This window comes from Microcaecilia unicolor, chromosome 1 (assembly GCF_901765095.1).
Source record: "Microcaecilia unicolor chromosome 1, aMicUni1.1, whole genome shotgun sequence".
Classification (NCBI taxonomy): Eukaryota; Metazoa; Chordata; class Amphibia; order Gymnophiona; family Siphonopidae; genus Microcaecilia; species Microcaecilia unicolor.
Window position 1 is genome coordinate 98,162,019 of NC_044031.1, and position 19,375 is coordinate 98,181,393.

The window sequence follows — 19,375 nt, forward strand, 5'->3', positions numbered from 1 at the left end:
TTTGATAGGAGATATACTATAGGTTGTCATTCTGAGGCCAGGCTAAGTCTAAAGCAGGAGAAGGTATTCTCTGCAGCCTATCTGTGAGATGGAAAATGCTCTCTGAAGCTGCTGCTATAAGTTGTTAGTTTTCTCTCCCTGAAAGAGATCCAAGCCACACCCACGAAGTTCAAACTGTCAGTGGGGAGGGTGAGGGGAGGAAATGGCAGTGCTTGATGAAAAAGAGAGCTCAGTTTGATAGGAGATATACTATAGGTTGTCATTCTGAGGCCAGGCTAAGTCTAAAGCAGGAGAAGGTATTCTCTGCAGCCTATCTGTGAGATGGAAAATGCTCTCTGAAGCTGCTGCTATAAGTTGTTAGTTTTCTCTCCCTGAAAGAGATCCAAGCCACACCCACGAAGTTCAAACTGTCAGTGGGGAGGGTGAGGGGAGGAAATGGCAGTGCTTGATGAAAAAGAGAGCTCAGTTTGATAGGAGATATACTATAGGATGTCATTCTGAGGCCAGGCTAAGTCTAAAGCAGGAGAAGGTATTCTCTGCAGCCTATCTGTGAGATGGAAAATGCTCTCTGAAGCTGCTGCTATAAGTTGTTAGTTTTCTCTCCCTGAAAGAGATCCAAGCCACACCCACGAAGTTCAAACTGTCAGTGGGGAGGGTGAGGGGAGGAAATGGCAGTGCTTGATGAAAAAGAGAGCTCAGTTTGATAGGAGATATACTATAGGTTGTCATTCTGAGGCCAGGCTAAGTCTAAAGCAGGAGAAGGTATTCTCTGCAGCCTATCTGTGAGATGGAAAATGCTCTCTGAAGCTGCTGCTATAAGTTGTTAGTTTTCTCTCCCTGAAAGAGATCCAAGCCACACCCACGAAGTTCAAACTGTCAGTGGGGAGGGTGAGGGGAGGAAATGGCAGTGCTTGATGAAAAAGAGGAAAGCCTAATTAGTTTGTTTTGCAAAATGTCCAAAACCTGATTTGGACGTCGTATTCAAAATGCCCCTCTACATGTTCTCTGGATCTGATATAAGGCAATTTGTTCAGGAGAGTGATTTAATCTCAGTTATATTTGCATCATCCTTGATTTCTACAAATAACACAATGCCACTCGTATCACGTATGATGCAATATCACATTTGACTGCAGCATTCATTGCTTTGCTTAAAAAGCAACTACTGTCCAAATCTAGTCACAGATTTATTCATAGATTCTGTCAAAAATATATTTTAGCCATTTCCAGTTTAAACTAAGATCCCACCCCTTTTTAACTCACTCTCGGGTGCATTTTCGAAAGAGAAGGGCGCCTATCTTCCAACACAAATTGGGAGATGGACATCCTTCTCGCAAGATCACCCAAATCGGTATAATTGAAAGCTGATTTTGGGTGCCCTCAACTGCTTTCTGTCGTGGGGACGGCCAAAGTTCACAGGGGCATCAGCAGTGTAGCGAAGGCGGGACTGGAGCGTGCTTAGGAGATGGGCGTCCTCGGCCGATAATGGAAAAAAGGACATCCCTGACGAGCACTTGGCTGACTTTACTTGGTCCATTTTCTTTCACGACCAAGCATCAAAAAGGTGCCTGAACTGACCAGATGACCACCAGAGGGATTCGGGGATCACCTCCCCTTACTCCCTCAGTGGTCACTAACCCCCTCCCACTTGTGGTGGTAAATGTGAGCCCTTCAAAACCCACCACAAACTGACTGTACCCACATGTAGGTGCCCCCCTTCATCCCTAATGATTATGGTAGTGGTATAAAGTTGTGGGGTTTGGGGGGCTCAGCACCCAAGGTAAGGAAGCTATGCACCTGGGACCTTTTTCTGAAGTCCACTGCAGTGCCCCCTAGGGTGCCCGGTTGGTGTCCTGGAATGTGAGGGGGACCAGTGCACTACGAATGCTGGCTCCTCCCACGACCAAATGGCTTGGATTTGGTCATTTTTGAGATGGGTGTCCTCGGTTTCCATTATCGCCGAAAACCGGGGACGACCATCTCAAAATTGACCTAAGGACGACCATCTCTAAGGTCGACCTAAATTTCATGATTTGGGCGTCCCCAACTGTATTATCGAAACAAAAGATGGACGCCCATCTTGTTTCGATAATACAGGTTGGCCCGCCCCTTTATGGGGCCATCCTGCGAGGACGCCCTCATGAAAGGGGGGGAAATGGGACTTGATATACCGCCTTTCTGAGGTTTTTGCAACTACATTCAAAGCGGTTTACATATATTCAGGTACTTATTTTGTACCAGGGGCAATGGAGTTGGTTAAGTGACTTGCCCAGAGTCACAAGGAGCTGCAGTGGGAATCGAATTCAGTTCCCCAGGATCAAAGTCCACTACACTAACCACTAGGCTACTCCTTGGGCCCCGTTCGATTATGCCCCTCTCTGTTTCCGCTATTTGCAAGTCAAGGGTTGTATATTCTGACCCAATAGCATATCTTGAAAACTAGAGCCAATCAACAGTTTTAAAGCAGCATTTTTGTTCTCATTGACCCATAATTATCAAAGTCACTACATTTATTTCGGAAGCATTTTGGCTGTAGAATAATAGCAGCAGTAGTAGTAGTAGTGCCTGCTAGGTGTAATAAAATGAAATCTAAGAAATGATCCAGCTTTAAAATGGAGAGAGAATAATTTTATTGTATGTTTCTCATTTATCTTGATCAGAAGTGGGTCTCTAAGGGCCCTGTTTACTATAAACGCTAAAGAGACCCATAGGATTATATGGGTGTCTTTAGCGTTTAATGCATGCTAAAAATGTTAGCACGCCCTTAGCGCTTCTTAGCAAACAGGGCTCCAAGTGTTTAAAACTGACTTGGATAGCATTGTATAGTGTTCTGTAATTTTTAAACCAATAGGTTGGGGACCCAGAGGAAGCAGTTGAGGATGATGTTCCAGATTCTCCAGGAGCTGAAAAACAAGACAAAGAAAAGGATCAAAGGGACTCAAAAAAATCTCGTTGTAAGTACATCTCAATAAATCTTGTATTAATCCTATCAGAGTTAGCTAATGTTTTAAAAGTGTATTCTTCATCACTTTTCAAAGTCAATTTCCATTTGGAAATTCACCATTACAAGAAGTGTAGCAAACACATTTTCGTAAAAGTAGCTTACAGATTTTCATCCCCAGAATAAATTTAAACAAAACAGTACAAACCTCCACATGCATACTAAAGGGGTGAAGGGAAAGATCATAAGGAAACTAATAAAGCAAAAAATTGAAAGGAAAATAAAAATTACTTCTGTTCAATAGCTATATTACCCCATATCTCCAACCAGGCAAATAGAAAATAAAATAAAAAACTTCAGATTAAACTTGGTAGAGGTTCTTCTGTGCCATGTAGAAAACTATCCAGCTGAAAGGCTCAACACAAACAGATCTCCTTCCCTTATATTTTATGAAACCTGATGCAAGCGGTAAGGAAGGAGTTTACTCTGGTTGTGACTCAAGGCCATGGTATCAAGGATGAGTTATTTTTTGACTTATCCTAGGAAATGTCAGGTTTTTTTCTTTAAGTTCACGAAAATCTGCCATTACCAACTGCTTATGCTCTCTAGATAGCAGTCTTGGAACACATTGCATAACTCGTTTACCAAACTAATAAAATAAATTTTAAAATGGTTTAACATTTAATTGTGAAGGCTTCTTTGTAGACTGGTAATTGTGTTAAATAGCTCATGGCAGTGATTCCCATGCTGTGAGTAGTAACCCAAACTGAGATCACAGAGCCCTGGTTTGGGTTTATATCAATGACTTGAAAATAATAACCCACCAGATAGGTGTCATTCACCTGCATAGGCTGATAGGGTGCTATAACTTGGTCTCAGTGGGTTTTATAGAAGTCAAGCACTATAGTAGCATCATCAGTTGACACTGTAAGTCATCTTGGATGCATGTGATTTTTTGGAGTATCAATTTATGGTTTCTAGGACTGTCAGGTGTGAAGGCTGTAAAAGACTAGAAAAGTATGACTCAGTTGTGTTCTTTTGCTTTCAAGCACTTTGCATTGAGGGATATTTCATTTATGCATAAGTCCTCTGTAGTTAAATAAAAGAAAAAAAATCACTTTACAACTGAAACTGTTCAGATGTAACTTAAATCCTTATTAATGATACCGTGTAGAATGTCAAGATATTTATTAGTTGTGTGCAAATGAATTACTAAGGGGTCATTTTTCTAATCTACGGTATAAAGTGGCTTTCGTGTGCCCTTAAGCTGGGTATTTCTGTGCATTAATTCCATTTTTACCGCAGCAGTAAAATGGGCTATTTTCTTTTCTTTTTTTTTTTTTTTGCATTAATGTCTATACGCTAATACCACCGTTGATACATGGCCATTAAAAATAGAAAATTACCGTGCCCAGTACCTATTTTGTAGGTGATAAGGGCTCAAGCAGTAATCCTGCATTAATTGGCACAGTTTCCCATGCAACACATCCCCAAAGTGTAATAGATAAACCTCATTCTTAATGATTGATAATGGATGGGTGCTCATTTTCAAAAGAGAAAAACGTCCAAAAAGAGTCATAGAGTACTTACTGTTTGGACGAATTTCTTCTCAAAACGTCCAAATTAGTATTTTCGAAACCTGTTTGCAAACGTCTATCTATGCAATTCAGGTGCAGTGCATCAAGATCACAAAGGGGGCATGTCGGGTGTTTCAAAAACAACAACAAGGAGAGTCCAAATCTCCCGCAAAAAACACAAGAAAACAACAAATCAAGCGGAAGATATCCAGAAAGACCAGACTGAAGTCATGGATGTTAAAAGCCAAAATGATTTATTAGGACCCAACATCTGTCACATGGTGTTTGCTGATCAGTTGGCTGGTCTTTTGTTCTCTCTGTGGATTAACTTGTTTTTATAACCATGTGCATACTTAAAGGAATTATTCAAGCCAATCAGCTTCTTCTCAGAGACCCCTGAGGAAGGCCTTTTTGGCCGAAACATGGACCGTGTTGGGTCCTAATAAATCATTTTGGCTTTTAAGATCTATTACTTCAGTCTGGTCTTTCTGGATATCTTCTGCTTGATTTGTTGTTTTCAGGGGTGTTTCAAAGGCAGGATCAGGGCAGGCTTTAGGGCTTGCTAACACTTGGGACATTTTGCAGCCATAATGGAACAATTAAATGTCCAGGACAAAAATCTAAATGGTTTGGTGTAAACCTGTTTTTATAATGAATAAGGCACAAAAATGTGCCCTAAATGACCTGATTGATCACTGGAGAGAATCAGGGATGACCCCCTTCCACCCCTCAAAAACGTGAATAAAAATAGTACTTACCAATCTTTATAATAGATTCAGATGTTATGGCCAGGTCCATTAGAGCAGCATGCAGGTCCCTGGAGTAGTGTAGTGGTGGGTGCAGTTCACTTGTGGTGGAAACTGTGACCCCACAAAACTCACCAGAAACCCATTGTACCCACTTATAGGTGCCCCCTTCACGCATAGGTCTGTTGTAGTGGTGTACAGTTCGAGGTAGTGAGTTTTGGAGGGCTCAGCCGACAAGATAAGGGAGCGACAGTGAGATGTGTGCTTGGGAGCATTTATATGAAGTCCACAGCAGTGCCCCCTAGGGTGCCCATTGCTCTCTTGGGATGTCTGGGTGACCAGTCTGCTAAAAATGCTGGCCCATCTTACATCCCAATAGCTTGATTTTCTACATTTTTCACTTGTACTTTTTTTTTTTTTTTTAATGGCCTGAAAAGATACACATAGAGCATAAAAAAAAGGGATGTCTTGCAGTTTCGAAAATGGCCATATTTCCTTTCGGATTTTGGACGTTTAGCATAAAATGTTCAAAGTGCAACTTAGACGTCATATTGAAAATGCCCCACCACGTGTTCTTTTCTTCAAATTCTTCAACTTTCTTCAAGTTTAGCAACGTATTCTGTTGCATATTTTGGTTCAGGGGTTCTCAGCCCAGTCCTCAGGACACACCCAGCCAGTCAAGTTTTTAGGATACCTACAATGAATATGCATGAGAGAGGTCTACATACAATGGAGGTTGTGTATGCAAATTTATCTCATGCATATTCATTATGGGTATTCTGAAAACTTGATGATTAGGTGTGTTCTGAGGACTGGGTTGAGCACCACTGGTTTAGGTGGTATCATAGTAAATGATGACCGGAAGACCATTACGGTCCATATAGTCTGCCTAGTAAGGTGGGTAGAGCTGTACCTGCCACCCAGTGTAGGCTGCATTCCTTTATGCCCTTGTTTGAGGTTGTATCTGCTGCTCTGGACAGGTTATACCCCTCTGTGCGTTGTTTCAAGTGTCACCTAAGTTTTGTTTGGGTTTCATCCTCTTGCAATATAGGGATACTCTGTATCCCATACCTTTTTGAATTCTGTCGCTGTTTTTGTTTCTACTGCCTCCACCGGGAGGACATTCCAAGCATCCATTACCCTTTCCATGAAAGAGTATTTCCTGATGTTACTCTTAAATTTACCTCCTTGCAAATTTCAATTCATGCCCTCTAGTTCTACTGCTTCCTTTTCTTTGAAAAAGTTTTGTTTGTATATTAATGTCGTTCAAGTATTTAAATGTCTGAATGGTTAACTGATTTATGAATTTTGTATTGTTTGGGTTAGGAAACAAAACAAAATATGCAAGCTTCCAAACTCTCACTGCTTTATAGAAACAAGATTGGAAAGAGGTACTCTGCAGAGAAAAATCAAACAATTTTTAGTAAAACCTTTTCAAAGAGATAGCTGTGTTAGTCTGGTGTAACAAAAATGACAGAGGAATTTTCCAACAATTTTAATATAAAATGCCTTCTTTTTTTGTTTTTCATTCTGAAGCAATTAAGACTTCCAATAGTGTAGATTCTTCAGAACAAAAGAAAACCAAAACAAAGTTGAAGAAGTTTCTCACTCGACGCCCAACACTACAAGCTGTCCGTGAAAAGGGTTACATTAAAGGTAAGTGATTAAGCTTTCAAAAGAAACTAGTTTTATGAAAACCCATTTCAAAAACTGTTGACGGGAACATGAGCTTGTTAGACATAATTACGAGACAGCTGTCTTTGAGATGATCAGTTCAGTAAAAGCTCTTCGCCCAAGACAGTTATTCTGGAGCAGTCTAGGGATTACTTACATTTAGTGATAACTAGGAGTATGGAAAACTGTCAAAGAAATTAGTTGTATAAGATTCTCATTGTCTTTGTAGAAAGCGTATAGCGTTTTTTTTGTAGAGCTTTCATATTAGTAGTGGTGATCCTTGTGATGTAAATTCATTCTTTTTCTCCTCCTGCATGGTGAGAATTGTAACAATTACAAAAAAATGTGTCTAGCCTTTTCCATTTTGCTTCTTTTGGTTGCCTTATATCCTAGGCAGGAGGATGAACTCCTGTGAAGCACCTTCTCCTTGGATAGACAAACTAAGTTAGTCCCACAGGTCTGAACATAACAAAAGCCATACTGAATAAGACCAAGATCAAGTTCATTAAACCCTGCATATTATTTCTGACAGTGGCCAATATGGGATCCTAAAAAGATCTACTTGTTATAGCTCATTTCCAGCGAGGAGCAGTGGCCCTCCCAGCTCTATCTGGCTAGTAATTTTGTATGGACTTTTCCAGGAACTTGTCTAAACCTCTTTTAAATCCTGCTGTATTATTCATCTTGACCACATCCTCCATCAACAGATTAATTATGTGCTGTTTAGAAAAGTTAAACAACCATTTTCTATTTAATCATTCCACTCCAACAATGATTTTGTAATCATCTTCAATATCTCTTTTCAGGCGTTTTTATGACAAGCTGAAGAGCCCTAACCTATTTAGCCTTTCTTCATACTGCAAGTGTTGTATCCCTTTTATCAATTTTGTCACCATTCGCTGTACCTTTTCTAATTCCACTTTATCCTTTTAAAGGTAGGGTGACCAGAATGGCATAGAATACTCGATCTACATTGCGACAGTGACCTGTACAGTGTACTTATAATAAGTTTTGTTCTCCATCCTTTTTCAAAAAAGAAAATCCCTAACACACATCATTTGCTTGTTTAGTAGCTGTGGCACACAAGGCTGAAAATGTCATTGTATTTTCCACAAGATTTTTTTCTTGTATGGTGGCTCCTAAGTCACAGCTGTTAACAAGTTACACTGTAAAATCAGGATGTGTGGGTTTAAAAAAAAACTTAAATGTAAAGAATAATAGCAGCAAGCCGCAACCTCTGAAGAGATCGCGGTTTGATGCTATAATACTTTACGTTTAAGTTTTTAAAAAAAATAAATCCTGATTTTACAGTGTAAGTTGTTAACAGCTGATTAATAAGGACCTCCAATGAAGGTTGGATTGCTGAAACACTCAGTTTGCCAACTTTTTCCTATATTTCTGAACAGTAAAGTTTTTGGCTTGATTCGCCGATGACACAAAATTATTCAGGGTCGTCAAGTCGCAGGAGGAATGTGAACGATTACAGGAGGACCTTGCGAGACTGGGAGAATGGGCGTGCAAGTGGCAGATGAAGTTCAATGTTGACAAGTGCAAAGTGATGCATGTGGGTAAGAGGAACCCGAATTATAGCTACGTCTTGCAAGGTTCCGCGTTAGGAGTTACGGATCAAGAAAGGGATCTGGGTGTCGTCGTCGATGATACGCTGAAACCTTCTGCTCAGTGTGCTGCTGCGGCTAGGAAAGCGAATAGAATGTTGGGTGTTATTAGGAAGGGTATGGAGTCCAGGTGTGCGGATGTTATAATGCCGTTGTAGCGCTCCATGGTGCGACCGCACCTGGAGTATTGTGTTCAGTACTGGTCTCCGTATCTCAAAAAAGATATAGTAGAATTGGAAAAGGTACAGCGAAGGGCGACGAAAATGATAGTGGGGATGGGACGACTTTCCTATGAAGAGAGGCTGAGAAGGCTAGGGCTTTTCAGCTTGGAGAAGAGACGGCTGAGGGGAGATATGATAGAAGTGTATAAAATAATGAGTGGAATGGATCGGGTGGATGTGAAGCGACTGTTCACGCTATCCAAAAATACTAGGACTAGAGGGCATGAGTTGAAGCTACAGTGTGGTAAATTTAAAACGAATCGGAGAAAATTTTTCTTCACCCAACGTGTAATTAGACTCTGGAATTCGTTGCCGGAGAACGTGGTACGGGCGGTTAGCTTGACGGAGTTTAAAAAGGGGTTAGATAGATTCCTAAAGGACAAGTCCATAGACCGCTATTAAATGGACTTGGAAAAATTCCGCATTTTTAGGTATAACTTGTCTGGAATGTTTTTACGTTTGGGGAGCGTGCCAGGTGCCCTTGACCTGGATTGGCCACTGTCGGTGACAGGATGCTGGGCTAGATGGACCTTTGGTCTTTCCCAGTATGGCACTACTTATGTACTTATGTACTTATTCAGTGGACACTATTTGGCATCTTCCACTCTTGTGCAGATGTTGAAGATATTGTCGTCTGAGAGAATCACTAACCTAGGGAAGGTCAGGAATACCCTTGTTACTAGATCCAGGAGTACTTGCACAGATAATGTGGTGGTGTGAGGTGCTCTGGAGACCATGGATAGGTAGCCAAATTGGTTCCTTACCTCCTAGTTGGACTAGGAGACATCCAAGTCAGGATAAGTGAGGGATGGAGATTCTGTGCAATTTAATTGTCTCTTGGATCAGGACTGTTACCCCTCCACCCCACTTCCTGGGTTTGGTTGATGTCTAGTTGTATTCACTGATGAAATGATAGAAGGAGAGAAAGTAAAATAGGAGAGCCAGGGTGAGTGAAAGAAGTTATAACACAACTTCTTACACCCACTTCCCCCCCCCCCCCCCCCCCCCCCCATACCTTAACAGTTCAAGGCGGGTTACACAAACAAAGGAAATGAGCAACAATCATTCTGGGAGTTACAATAAAACATTCAAGTTGTAGGTAAACATAGTAAAAAAAAAATAAAGGGAAATTGATGATGGATAGTAAGAAAGACTTGGCAGAAAATAAATTGAAGAAAGCTGAAAGGAAAAGGAGGAGATAAAATTGATAAATGGACAGGAAATCTGGTGAGATGAGGAAAGCAGAGACTGGGACCAACAGAACTGAAACAAGTATATGACCAGACGACAAAGCTAGAAAAGCTAATTTTATTTTTTATTTTAAGGTAAAGTAGTGTGATAGCTGTTTTAATAAACATTAATAAATAAAAACAGAAAATGATAATAAGGTGTTATCTTTTCATTGGATTAATTATAATACCTTTTTGACTAACGTTCAGAGACCAAAACTTCCTTTCTCAGGTCAGGACATAATACCAAAACAGCAGCATACTGTCTTGATCTGAGGAAGGAGGTTTCGGCCTCTGAACGCTAATTGAAAAATATATTTAATCCAATAAAATGTATCATAGTTTCAATTTTTTTATTTTATTTGCATTTGTTAATTTGTAATGTAGTGGCTGGAATATGTCAGTTTTAGAAATTTACATCTGCTATCATTATATTTTGCACAGTACGAGGGACATGCATTGCTTTCTCTTTCTTTGGTGATACACTATATGAAGAGTCTGGCTTCTTGGAGTTTCCGTTTAATTTTTATTTCTATTTTGTGGTTAATTATTCTACAGAATACTGGGTGAGAGTCTGTGTTCTGCATTTGTGAAAGAAATGTGGTTTTCTGTTAGCATTGACTGTACAATCTGTTCTAATCTGATTTTTTTTATCATATATAGGTAACCATGAACGTTTGAGCCCATTACAATTGGTTTTAGAGCACATCTTACAGAGAACTTGCTCTATTAGCGTTTGTTTCAGATGCTAGACTTTTTATATCTAAAGAGAAGCTCTTATTCTTCTGTTCAGTCTCACGGCTGCATTTGACACAGTAGACCATGGTATTCTTTTTAAATTAAATTCCATCAGTATTTCTGGTAGTGTGTTCTCATGGTTCAAAGAATTTTTAGCAATAGACATTATAAGGTTAAAATGAAGGAGGTCCTTTCAAACTCAAGGATTCCACCTTGCGGAGTCCCACAGGGCTCTCCTTTATCACCCATTCTATTTAATGTGTATATGACATCTATGGATTTTGGGTTTTCCTCTGTAGCGAGGTCTTGAATTATTCTATATCTACAGTTACTACCTGTATTTCCAAGATTAAATACTATAACTCAATTCATGGTTTTAAATTGAGTGATGACAAGACCAAATTGCTTTGGCTTAACCATAATGTTAATTCTATTCCAGATTAATTTCAGGTCTCCAAAGATCTGTCTTTAAAGGTCGAACGATCTTCCAAGGTCTTAAGGTTTAATCTTGACTCCACTCTCTCATTTCAACCCCAAGTAAATCATCTTCAATCAGTATTCTTTAAACTTCATCAATTACGTCGTATTTGTCACTACTTTGACTGCTGTACACACTTTGCTATTCTGGTCCAGGCAGTTGTTTTAACCCATGTAGACTGTTGTAATGGAGTAGCTTAGTGGTTAGTGCAGCGGACTTTGATACTGGGGAACTGGGTTCGATTCCCACTGCAGCTCCTTGTGACTGTGGGCAAGTCACTTAACCCTCCATTGCCCCAGGTACAAAATAAGTACCTGTATATATGTAAACCGCTTTGAATGTAGTTGCAAAATACCACAGAAAGGCAGTATATCAAGTCCCATTTCCCTTTCCCCCTTTCTCTGTTTGTCTTTTACTGCTAAACTCTGTTCTAAGCTCCAGATCTTACAGTACATTGCAGCTAAACTCATCTTTGGCCTCAAGAGATCTAATAGCGCTAAACTGCTCGCTCTTCTCTCCATTGACTGTCAGTTCAGGCCCAAGTTTTGTTTAAACTGGACTCTGTATAGTGTTCAAAATGTTTGATGGCCTTGTCCATGTTTACCTTTTTAATTAGCTTTCTTTTCCCCCTGTTTGTTGTATCTCACAAGCTAGAGATCCATTTCAATTATTTCTGTCTTCCTTTTTTGGATGTTTAGTTTAAAATAATTTTAGAGGATTCCCTATGTTCTTTGCTCATCTCTCTCTTACTTTTTTCACAAGAATCTGAAGACTTATCTCTTAAAAAACAAAACAAAACTTTTGACTAAGTGATTTTTATATTTTCTAGTGAATCTTTCCTCTTTCTGTCCTGTTTTGAACCACTATTAGTGGGAGTTGGCAGGATACAAGAATCACATTGCATTACATTTAATTTTCCAATAGGCTTATTGATGATCTAGTGCTCGCTGCAGTGTTTGTGGTACTGTCTTTTCCTAAGTAGATGCTTATTGTGTGACTTGTGGAAGTTACTGCTATTATGGTATGTTGGAGTTGCTCTGTCTGTCCTGAGTGACATTTTTAGTGTTTTGGACTATTTCATACTATACCAGGTATTGGATTTTGGATTTGGATTTAGACCACACCTTTCTTAGTAATAGCGCAGCGTGTTTCCCTACTCCTCCCCCCGCCTTGGAATCATCTGTCACCCCCCCCCCCCCCCCCGCGCTATGGCCCCCTCGACCCCCCCCCTTCCGCGAACCTGTCGACCCCCCCCCCCCCGGCCCGCCGAAAACCGCCCCCCACCGCCGTTGTGGACTGCCTGTGCTGACGGGGGACCCAAACCCCCGACAGCCGAAGTGCTGTTGTTTCCTTCGCGTTGCTTCCTTAATCATCTTCTCTGCAAGTTTCTCTGCGTGTCTGACGTCAGACGCACACAGGGGAACTTCCAGAGAAGATGATTGAGGAAGCAACGCGAACTTCGCGAAGGGCACAACAGCACTTTGGCTGTCGGGGGTTTGGGTCCCCCGTCAGCACAGGTAGTCCACAACGGTGGCGGAGGGTGGTTTTCGCCGGCACGGGGGGGGGGGGGGGTCGAGGGGGCCGTAGCACGGGGGGGGGGGGGAATTGCCTGCCTAGGGCCCGTTTCCTTGCCTTCATTGACTTAAAATTATTTGGCAGAGAATTCCACACTTTAAGGATTTCATTTTCAGAACTAACTGTGCTGTCATTTGTCATCCCTTCTATCTTCTCAAGTGTTACACGCAGGTCACAGAATTTATTTTTCAAGATAGAGCTTTCTTGAAATTCCAATAGCTCCATTTCCAGATTTCCTAAATCTAAGTAAGCAGGAAAGATCAAATTCTTCAAATTTGGCTCTCTCTGGAGAAGTTAGAAAACACAGGGTTGTCTCCATTTTACGGAACTGTAAAAATCTGTTACTAAAATTCACCTTTGTACAACGCCAGAAAATTCCTTGTAGATTTCCTGATGGCTTGTATGACTGTCTGCAAATGTTTTAGAATTTTCTAAATGCATTTTTAGATTTGGAAAATATTTTAGCTGCCCACTTTCAAGGTCTCTTTCAAAAACCTGAAGTTTTCTCTCAAATGTTTTGATATCACAAAACAACCTTTCTGCTGTTTTCCCTACAGCTACACCTTGTAGTTGTTTGTTCAGTACGTTGAAGTGTAGTGTAAAATCTGTGAAAAACATGAGGTTGGTAAGCCAGGCCATATCAGTGAGCTGTGGATATTCCTGCCTTTTTTCATTCATAAACAGCCTAATTTCATCCAAGCAAGCTACAAATCTCTCCAGGACGCGTCCTCTGCTCAGCCACCGGACATTATTGTACATAAGTAAACAATTATACTGTGCCTGAACCTCATCAAGAAGTGCTTGAAATTGTTGAAAATTCAGAGCACCAGCTATGATATAATTATCCATCTTTGACATCTTTGAGGACATCCTCAAATTTTTTGCTGCTTTCCCTGGCACAGAGAGCTTCTTGATGTATAATACAATGGAACTGAATGACTTGATGTTTTATTTCTTTAACAAAGAACTGTATGAAACCAGATGTTGTGCCCCATCACTAGTAATTGAAACCACTTTTTCTGGTCTTATGTCTTGTGACAAAAAAGCCTCCATGACAGCATTGTAGATATCTATCCCTTGTGTTCTTTCAGGCAAAGACAACAGTTTCACCAGCTCTTCTCTCATGATGTCACCAACAGCATAACGCAAAATTACTGTTAGTCTTGCGTGATTATTTACATCTGTACTTTCTTCTAAGCGCATGGAGTAACAGGCTGCCTTTTGTAAGTCAGTGGTGAGCTGCTGACTAACATCACTTGCCATGCGCTGGACTCGATCTTTAACAGTATTTCTGCTAAGTGGCATCTCAGAGATGGCGTTGAATAATTTTATCTTTGTTTGGCAAATCATGAAAAAGAGAATTACACCCAGACAACATGGCCGCTTTGATAATATTCCCATCAGAGAGGGGTTTACCATGTTTTGCTATGCACAGTGAAATTTGAAAACTGGCATTTGTCAGATGATTTGTTCTAGAAAGATAGTTGCAAAAACTAAGATACTGGGAATTATATTTCCTCAATTTGCCTTCAATAAACTCTTTTCTTTCAGTTTCACTTAGTTCGGTAACATTTTTGTGGTTGGTGTCAAAGTGTCATCTGACACACAACACTTTCATTACACAGAATACATAACGCTTTTCCATTGCGTTCAATAACTCCAAATGACTCTGTCCAGGCCTCTTGGAATGATCTTCCACTATCTGTTTTTGCTTTTTTTGCTGCACTCATTTTTGGGTGTTCAAGACTGAGTCTACAAAAAAACAAAATAATATGAAACTCCCAATACAAATCTATCCCCATACCAAAAATAGCTAACACTATGATATTCATACAGACAAGCCTCCAATGAACAACAAGGCAGGGCCAGCGCCGCAATGCCTGTGCTGTGGCCTGAGCGCTCTGCTTAACTGCAGCTATGTCACACAGTGATCAATTCTATTATGTAAACAATTAATTGATTTTAAACTTACCTTTGCAGTCTTCTCTTCTCTTCAGCAGGGGGACAGGTTACGGCGGCCAGCAGCAGCGGTAAAATGCGAGTTCCAGGGTCGTCCTCCCTCTCTCTGAGTTCCAGGGTCGTCCTCCCTCCCTTCCTCCCTCCCTTCCTTCAGTTCCAGGCTCCCTCCCTCCAAATTTTAAAGGTCATCTCTTGACTTACCTTGTCGGGGACGGGTTACGGCGACTGGCAGCAGCGGTAAAATGCGTGCAGGCTCTGCCCTTCTCTCTCTCTCTCTCAGCTCTGGTTTCGTCCTTGCAGAAACAGGAAATGAGGGCAGGACCAGAGCTGAGAGAGAAGAGCCGAGCCTGCACGCATTTTACCGCTGCTGCCAGCCGCCGTAACCTGTCCCCGACAAGGTAAGTCAAGAGATGACTTTTAAAATTCGGAGGGAGGGAGGGGGCCTGGAACTTGAAGGAAGGGAGGACGACCCTGGAACTCGGAGGGAGGGAGGGAACGACTTTGGCTGAGGCGACGGCGTGCGTGCCCTCTCTGGCACTCGTGCCATAGGTTCGCCATCAGTGCTCTAGGGGATGGGTAGTTAGCCTTGTAGATTTGCTTATTCATCCACAGGAGAAGAAATCTCTATATTATCTTGAGAATAAGGTAAAAGTCTAGCATCCCTGTATCATTTAACAAGGCACTAGAATCATAAATCAAATGACTGTATTTCACATTCCTATGTGAATTTCCTCTGGAAGTTTAATGCATTGGGGTTTCAGATTTCTACTCACTACTGTAGTTTCAATTTGCAGTTGTGGTTGTTTTTTTTTCCTGCTTTTCAGTGTCAAATCATCCTCACTTTCCTTATATATTGATGTCTCTAGGAAAATTATTGTACAGTTTCATTCGATTTGTCTACCTCTTGTGTTCTATTATTGTCCTGTTTTATTGATTTACTGGATGTTTTGTATTAATGCTGATCTGTTTTAGCATGTTTTATAAATCACCATGATATTTTATCAAATGGTGGTATAACAAATGTTTAAATTACTAAATAAACGATATGCTTTGGTCCAGTTGATGCAAGTCACTGGAGGTTTTTTCTTTTGTTACCTTGGTATGGGGAGGGGGTGAGGTTGTAGATATAGGTCTTGCTCAGATTCAAAGCAAGCACCTTTCTCAGCTCCTACGATGTGCAGGGAAGGTAAAAAATTGCTTTTAGGATTAGTGCCTCAATATAGACTGGTCAAAAAATGACTATGGCTTATATCATCTCCTTAAATCAACTAAACCAATATCAAAATGTAAAAGGAGGATATCTCTCAAAACACTTGTATAGCTTAACTGAGGTGGCGTCTCATATCATTAGACACTACTACTATTCACATTACTCCCGTGGTGAATCTATATGTATGTGTCAAGATATAATCATTGACTCTATCCGCCACCCACCTAAATCTTCAAACTTTGTATTTTTTCTTTATAATATATCAACATATACAGCACTTAGCTTAACGGACTGGTGCGTTATCTCACAGGTGTGCCTGTATGCTCCAACAGGTGTCTGTTTCGCAACGCTTCTTTAAAGGGTACTTTCATACCGTTTAGCTGTTATGTGTCTCAGCTTAACTCTCAGCAGTGTATTTCAGATCAGGCAACTGATAAATAAACTAGATGACCTTGGTATGGGCTGTAACGTGACTGACTGGCTTAGAAGCTGGTTAAGCGGAAGAAGACAGAGGATAGTTGTAAATGGAGTTCACGTCAAGGTAAAGGATATTACCAGTGGTATGCCGCAAGGGCTATCTGGCAAGGTTTGCGTTTTGTGGATGATACCAAATTCTGTAATAGGGTAGACAACCCTGATGGTGTGTGGATAGCATGAGGAGGGATCTAGCGAAGCTTGACAAATGGTCCAGTTATTGGCAGTTAAGATTTAATGCTAAAAAATGCAGGGTCATGCATTTGGGCTGCAAAAATTCGAGAGCATGATAGGGGTAAAGTGCTTCTCTGCATGAAAGATGAATGGGACTTTGGGGTGATCATTCCTGACTGTCATTCCTGACTGTGGCCAGCAGGGGAAAGGAGGTGGTAGTGCCTATGTTTAAATCTCTGAGGCCCCATTTTACATTACTGTGTGCAATTCTGGCGACCTTCAAAAAGGTATAATGAGGATGGAGTTTGTCCAGAGGGCATCAGAGTGGTCTTTGTCATAAAGGGTATGGGGACAGACTTGGTGATCTCAATATGTTAATGTATATTTTTGAAGAAAAATGAGAGAGAGGAGGCATGATATTTAATTATCTCTGTGGCATAATGCACTGGAGGCAAGTCTCTTTCAGCTAAAAGAAAACTCAGGAATGAGAGAGCATAGGATAATGTTAAAAGGGGACTTGGGAGTAATCTAAGGAAATATTTCTTTACAGAAAGGGTGGTATGGAACGGCCTTCTGGTGGAGGTGTTGTCTACAAAGATTATATTTGAATTCAAGAAAACGGACAAGCATGTAAGATCTCTTAGGGAGAGGCTAGGTTAATAGATGGTATGAATGGACAGACTGAATAAGCCACATATCCCTTATTTGCTGTCATTTTCTATGTTGCTAAAAATATTTAGTACTTAATATATGTAATTGTAATTATGTAAGCTGTAGCTTTGATGACTTACTGTCTAGCAAAGAACAAATCAGGAAAATCTGATACAGCAGTTGACATCGGACTTCCTGAGAAACCAAATAAATAAACAGCTGTTGAGGTGCATTTGGCAGAAACTGAAGAAGTGTGTTAAATTAATTAGCAAGTTGGAAGGGCTGATTTCACAGCTATAACAAAATTGTGTCAGATTTTATTTCTTCTGTTTGTGACCATTGAATATTACATCAGACTGCTTAACAAAAAATGTTGGCTCTCTTCCTATTCTGAATTTGCACGTACATCCATGACCAAATTTAAAAGCTTTATCTAGTTCCATTTCCGTCTATGTTTGCACTATTGTTCAGAGCAGCTGCAATTTTCTTTAGGGGATGGTTGGGAGATATTTTTATATTTTTGTGCTTTGTACATTAATTAAAGTTATTGTATATGTTTGTGCCCTACTGAGGGAGGGATTTTCCTGGATTAACAGGTAGTAAATTTTGTTTATATGAAGTATTTGTATTATAAGGCCCCTATACTTCAACAGACACTATCAGAAGTAGCAACATCTTGTCTCTCAAGATTTTTTATATATATATGATTGACTTCTACATGGTACTTGGGCTGTTCAGATTCCACCTCTGTTCTTTGTGACTTTGCACAATTCATTTAACCCTCCAGTTCCTTACATTCAGGTGCAATAGACCCCCCTGTCTCCAGAGGGCTTACAATTTAACTCATCTTGAGGTACTACTGCTGCAGATTGTGCAGAGAACTCTTCCTGTGGTACTATTTAAATGGAAAAAGGTGTTTAAATATTTCTCTAGTGTACTGTTTGTAGATGCTTTGTAAGAAAACTATTGTAAAAATTATTATATAAGGCTTTTAAGTCTCACACATTTTGTTTTTTTTAATATGCATAAGGTAGCAGCAGCTGTCATGGATCAGCCTATGCAATATTTAGGGATATTGCCTAATTAGTCTTATATAGCTCAGTTTCTCATTGTAAAGAGCTTTCTTCAGACTTCCAGACTATGAGCACGTCACCCCAATAGAAAAAAAATGATACAACAGAATAGAAGGCTAAAGGATGAGGGTTTTATGTCGGAAATAATTGCCTCAGCCTTCCCTTATTCATATAGATGGTAGGAAAAATATTTTTTGGAGAGAAGGTTTGTTGCGAGAGGGACAGACCTAAAGATCTAAAGCAGAGGTGTGCAAACTCGGTCCTGAAGGGCTGCAACTCGGGTGTTCAGGATTTCTTTAATGAATATGTATGAGATCTATTTGCATGAACTGCTTTTCTTATATACAGATAAATCTTATGCATATTCATTGGGAAAATCCTGAAAACCCAACTGGGCTGCAGACCTCAAGGACCAAAGTTGTCCATCCCTGTCCTAGAGGGTAAGAATGTCAGATTGAAATCGATTTATGAGGTTTTGTTTTTTCCTTTTTGGGGGGGGGGGGGGGGGCAAGATATTTGAATTTACTACCTTTGAATTTGGAAACCTTCCCTTTTTGCTTATCCATCAGGAAGGGGCTGAAAACCTATCTATATAATTAGTAAATATCACAGTTTTATATCTACTATCTTAGGGCCCTGTTTACTAATCCACACTTAGAGGCACGCTAGCATTTTTAGCGTGTGCTAAGCATTAGTGTATGCTAACCATGTAGATGCCCATCGTCTGCACAGTGTGCACTAATTTGTAGCATGTGCTAAAAACACTGACACATCTTGGTAAACAGGACCCTTAGTTTGTACGCAAATTTTATCATAATTGTTCTCTACTGATGAAAAATATCAGACTGTGAACCGCTGTGAATCCATTTTGGAATAACGGGTGGTATACAAGACTTAGAAAAGAATAGGATAGAATAAAATAGAGATAACTTGGAGGTATTTAAATGTCACTATTTAAAATGCACAGGAGGTAACCCTTTCTCCGTGAAAAGGAGGCAGTGGAACAAAGGAAGTCATAGGATGAGGGTGAAAGAGGGTA

At 40.3% G+C, this 19,375-nt stretch overlaps 1 protein-coding gene across 1 annotated transcript in view; it reads left to right on the plus strand.

Annotated features, from left to right (window-relative positions):
- The window catches only part of ARHGAP12 (Rho GTPase activating protein 12), a 222,388-nt gene that overhangs the window by 170,141 nt on the left and 32,872 nt on the right, over positions 1–19,375 (plus strand). The window contains 2 exon segments of the mRNA XM_030199157.1: positions 2,852–2,954; positions 6,801–6,920. Coding sequence (XP_030055017.1) covers positions 2,852–2,954; positions 6,801–6,920 — 223 coding nt within the window.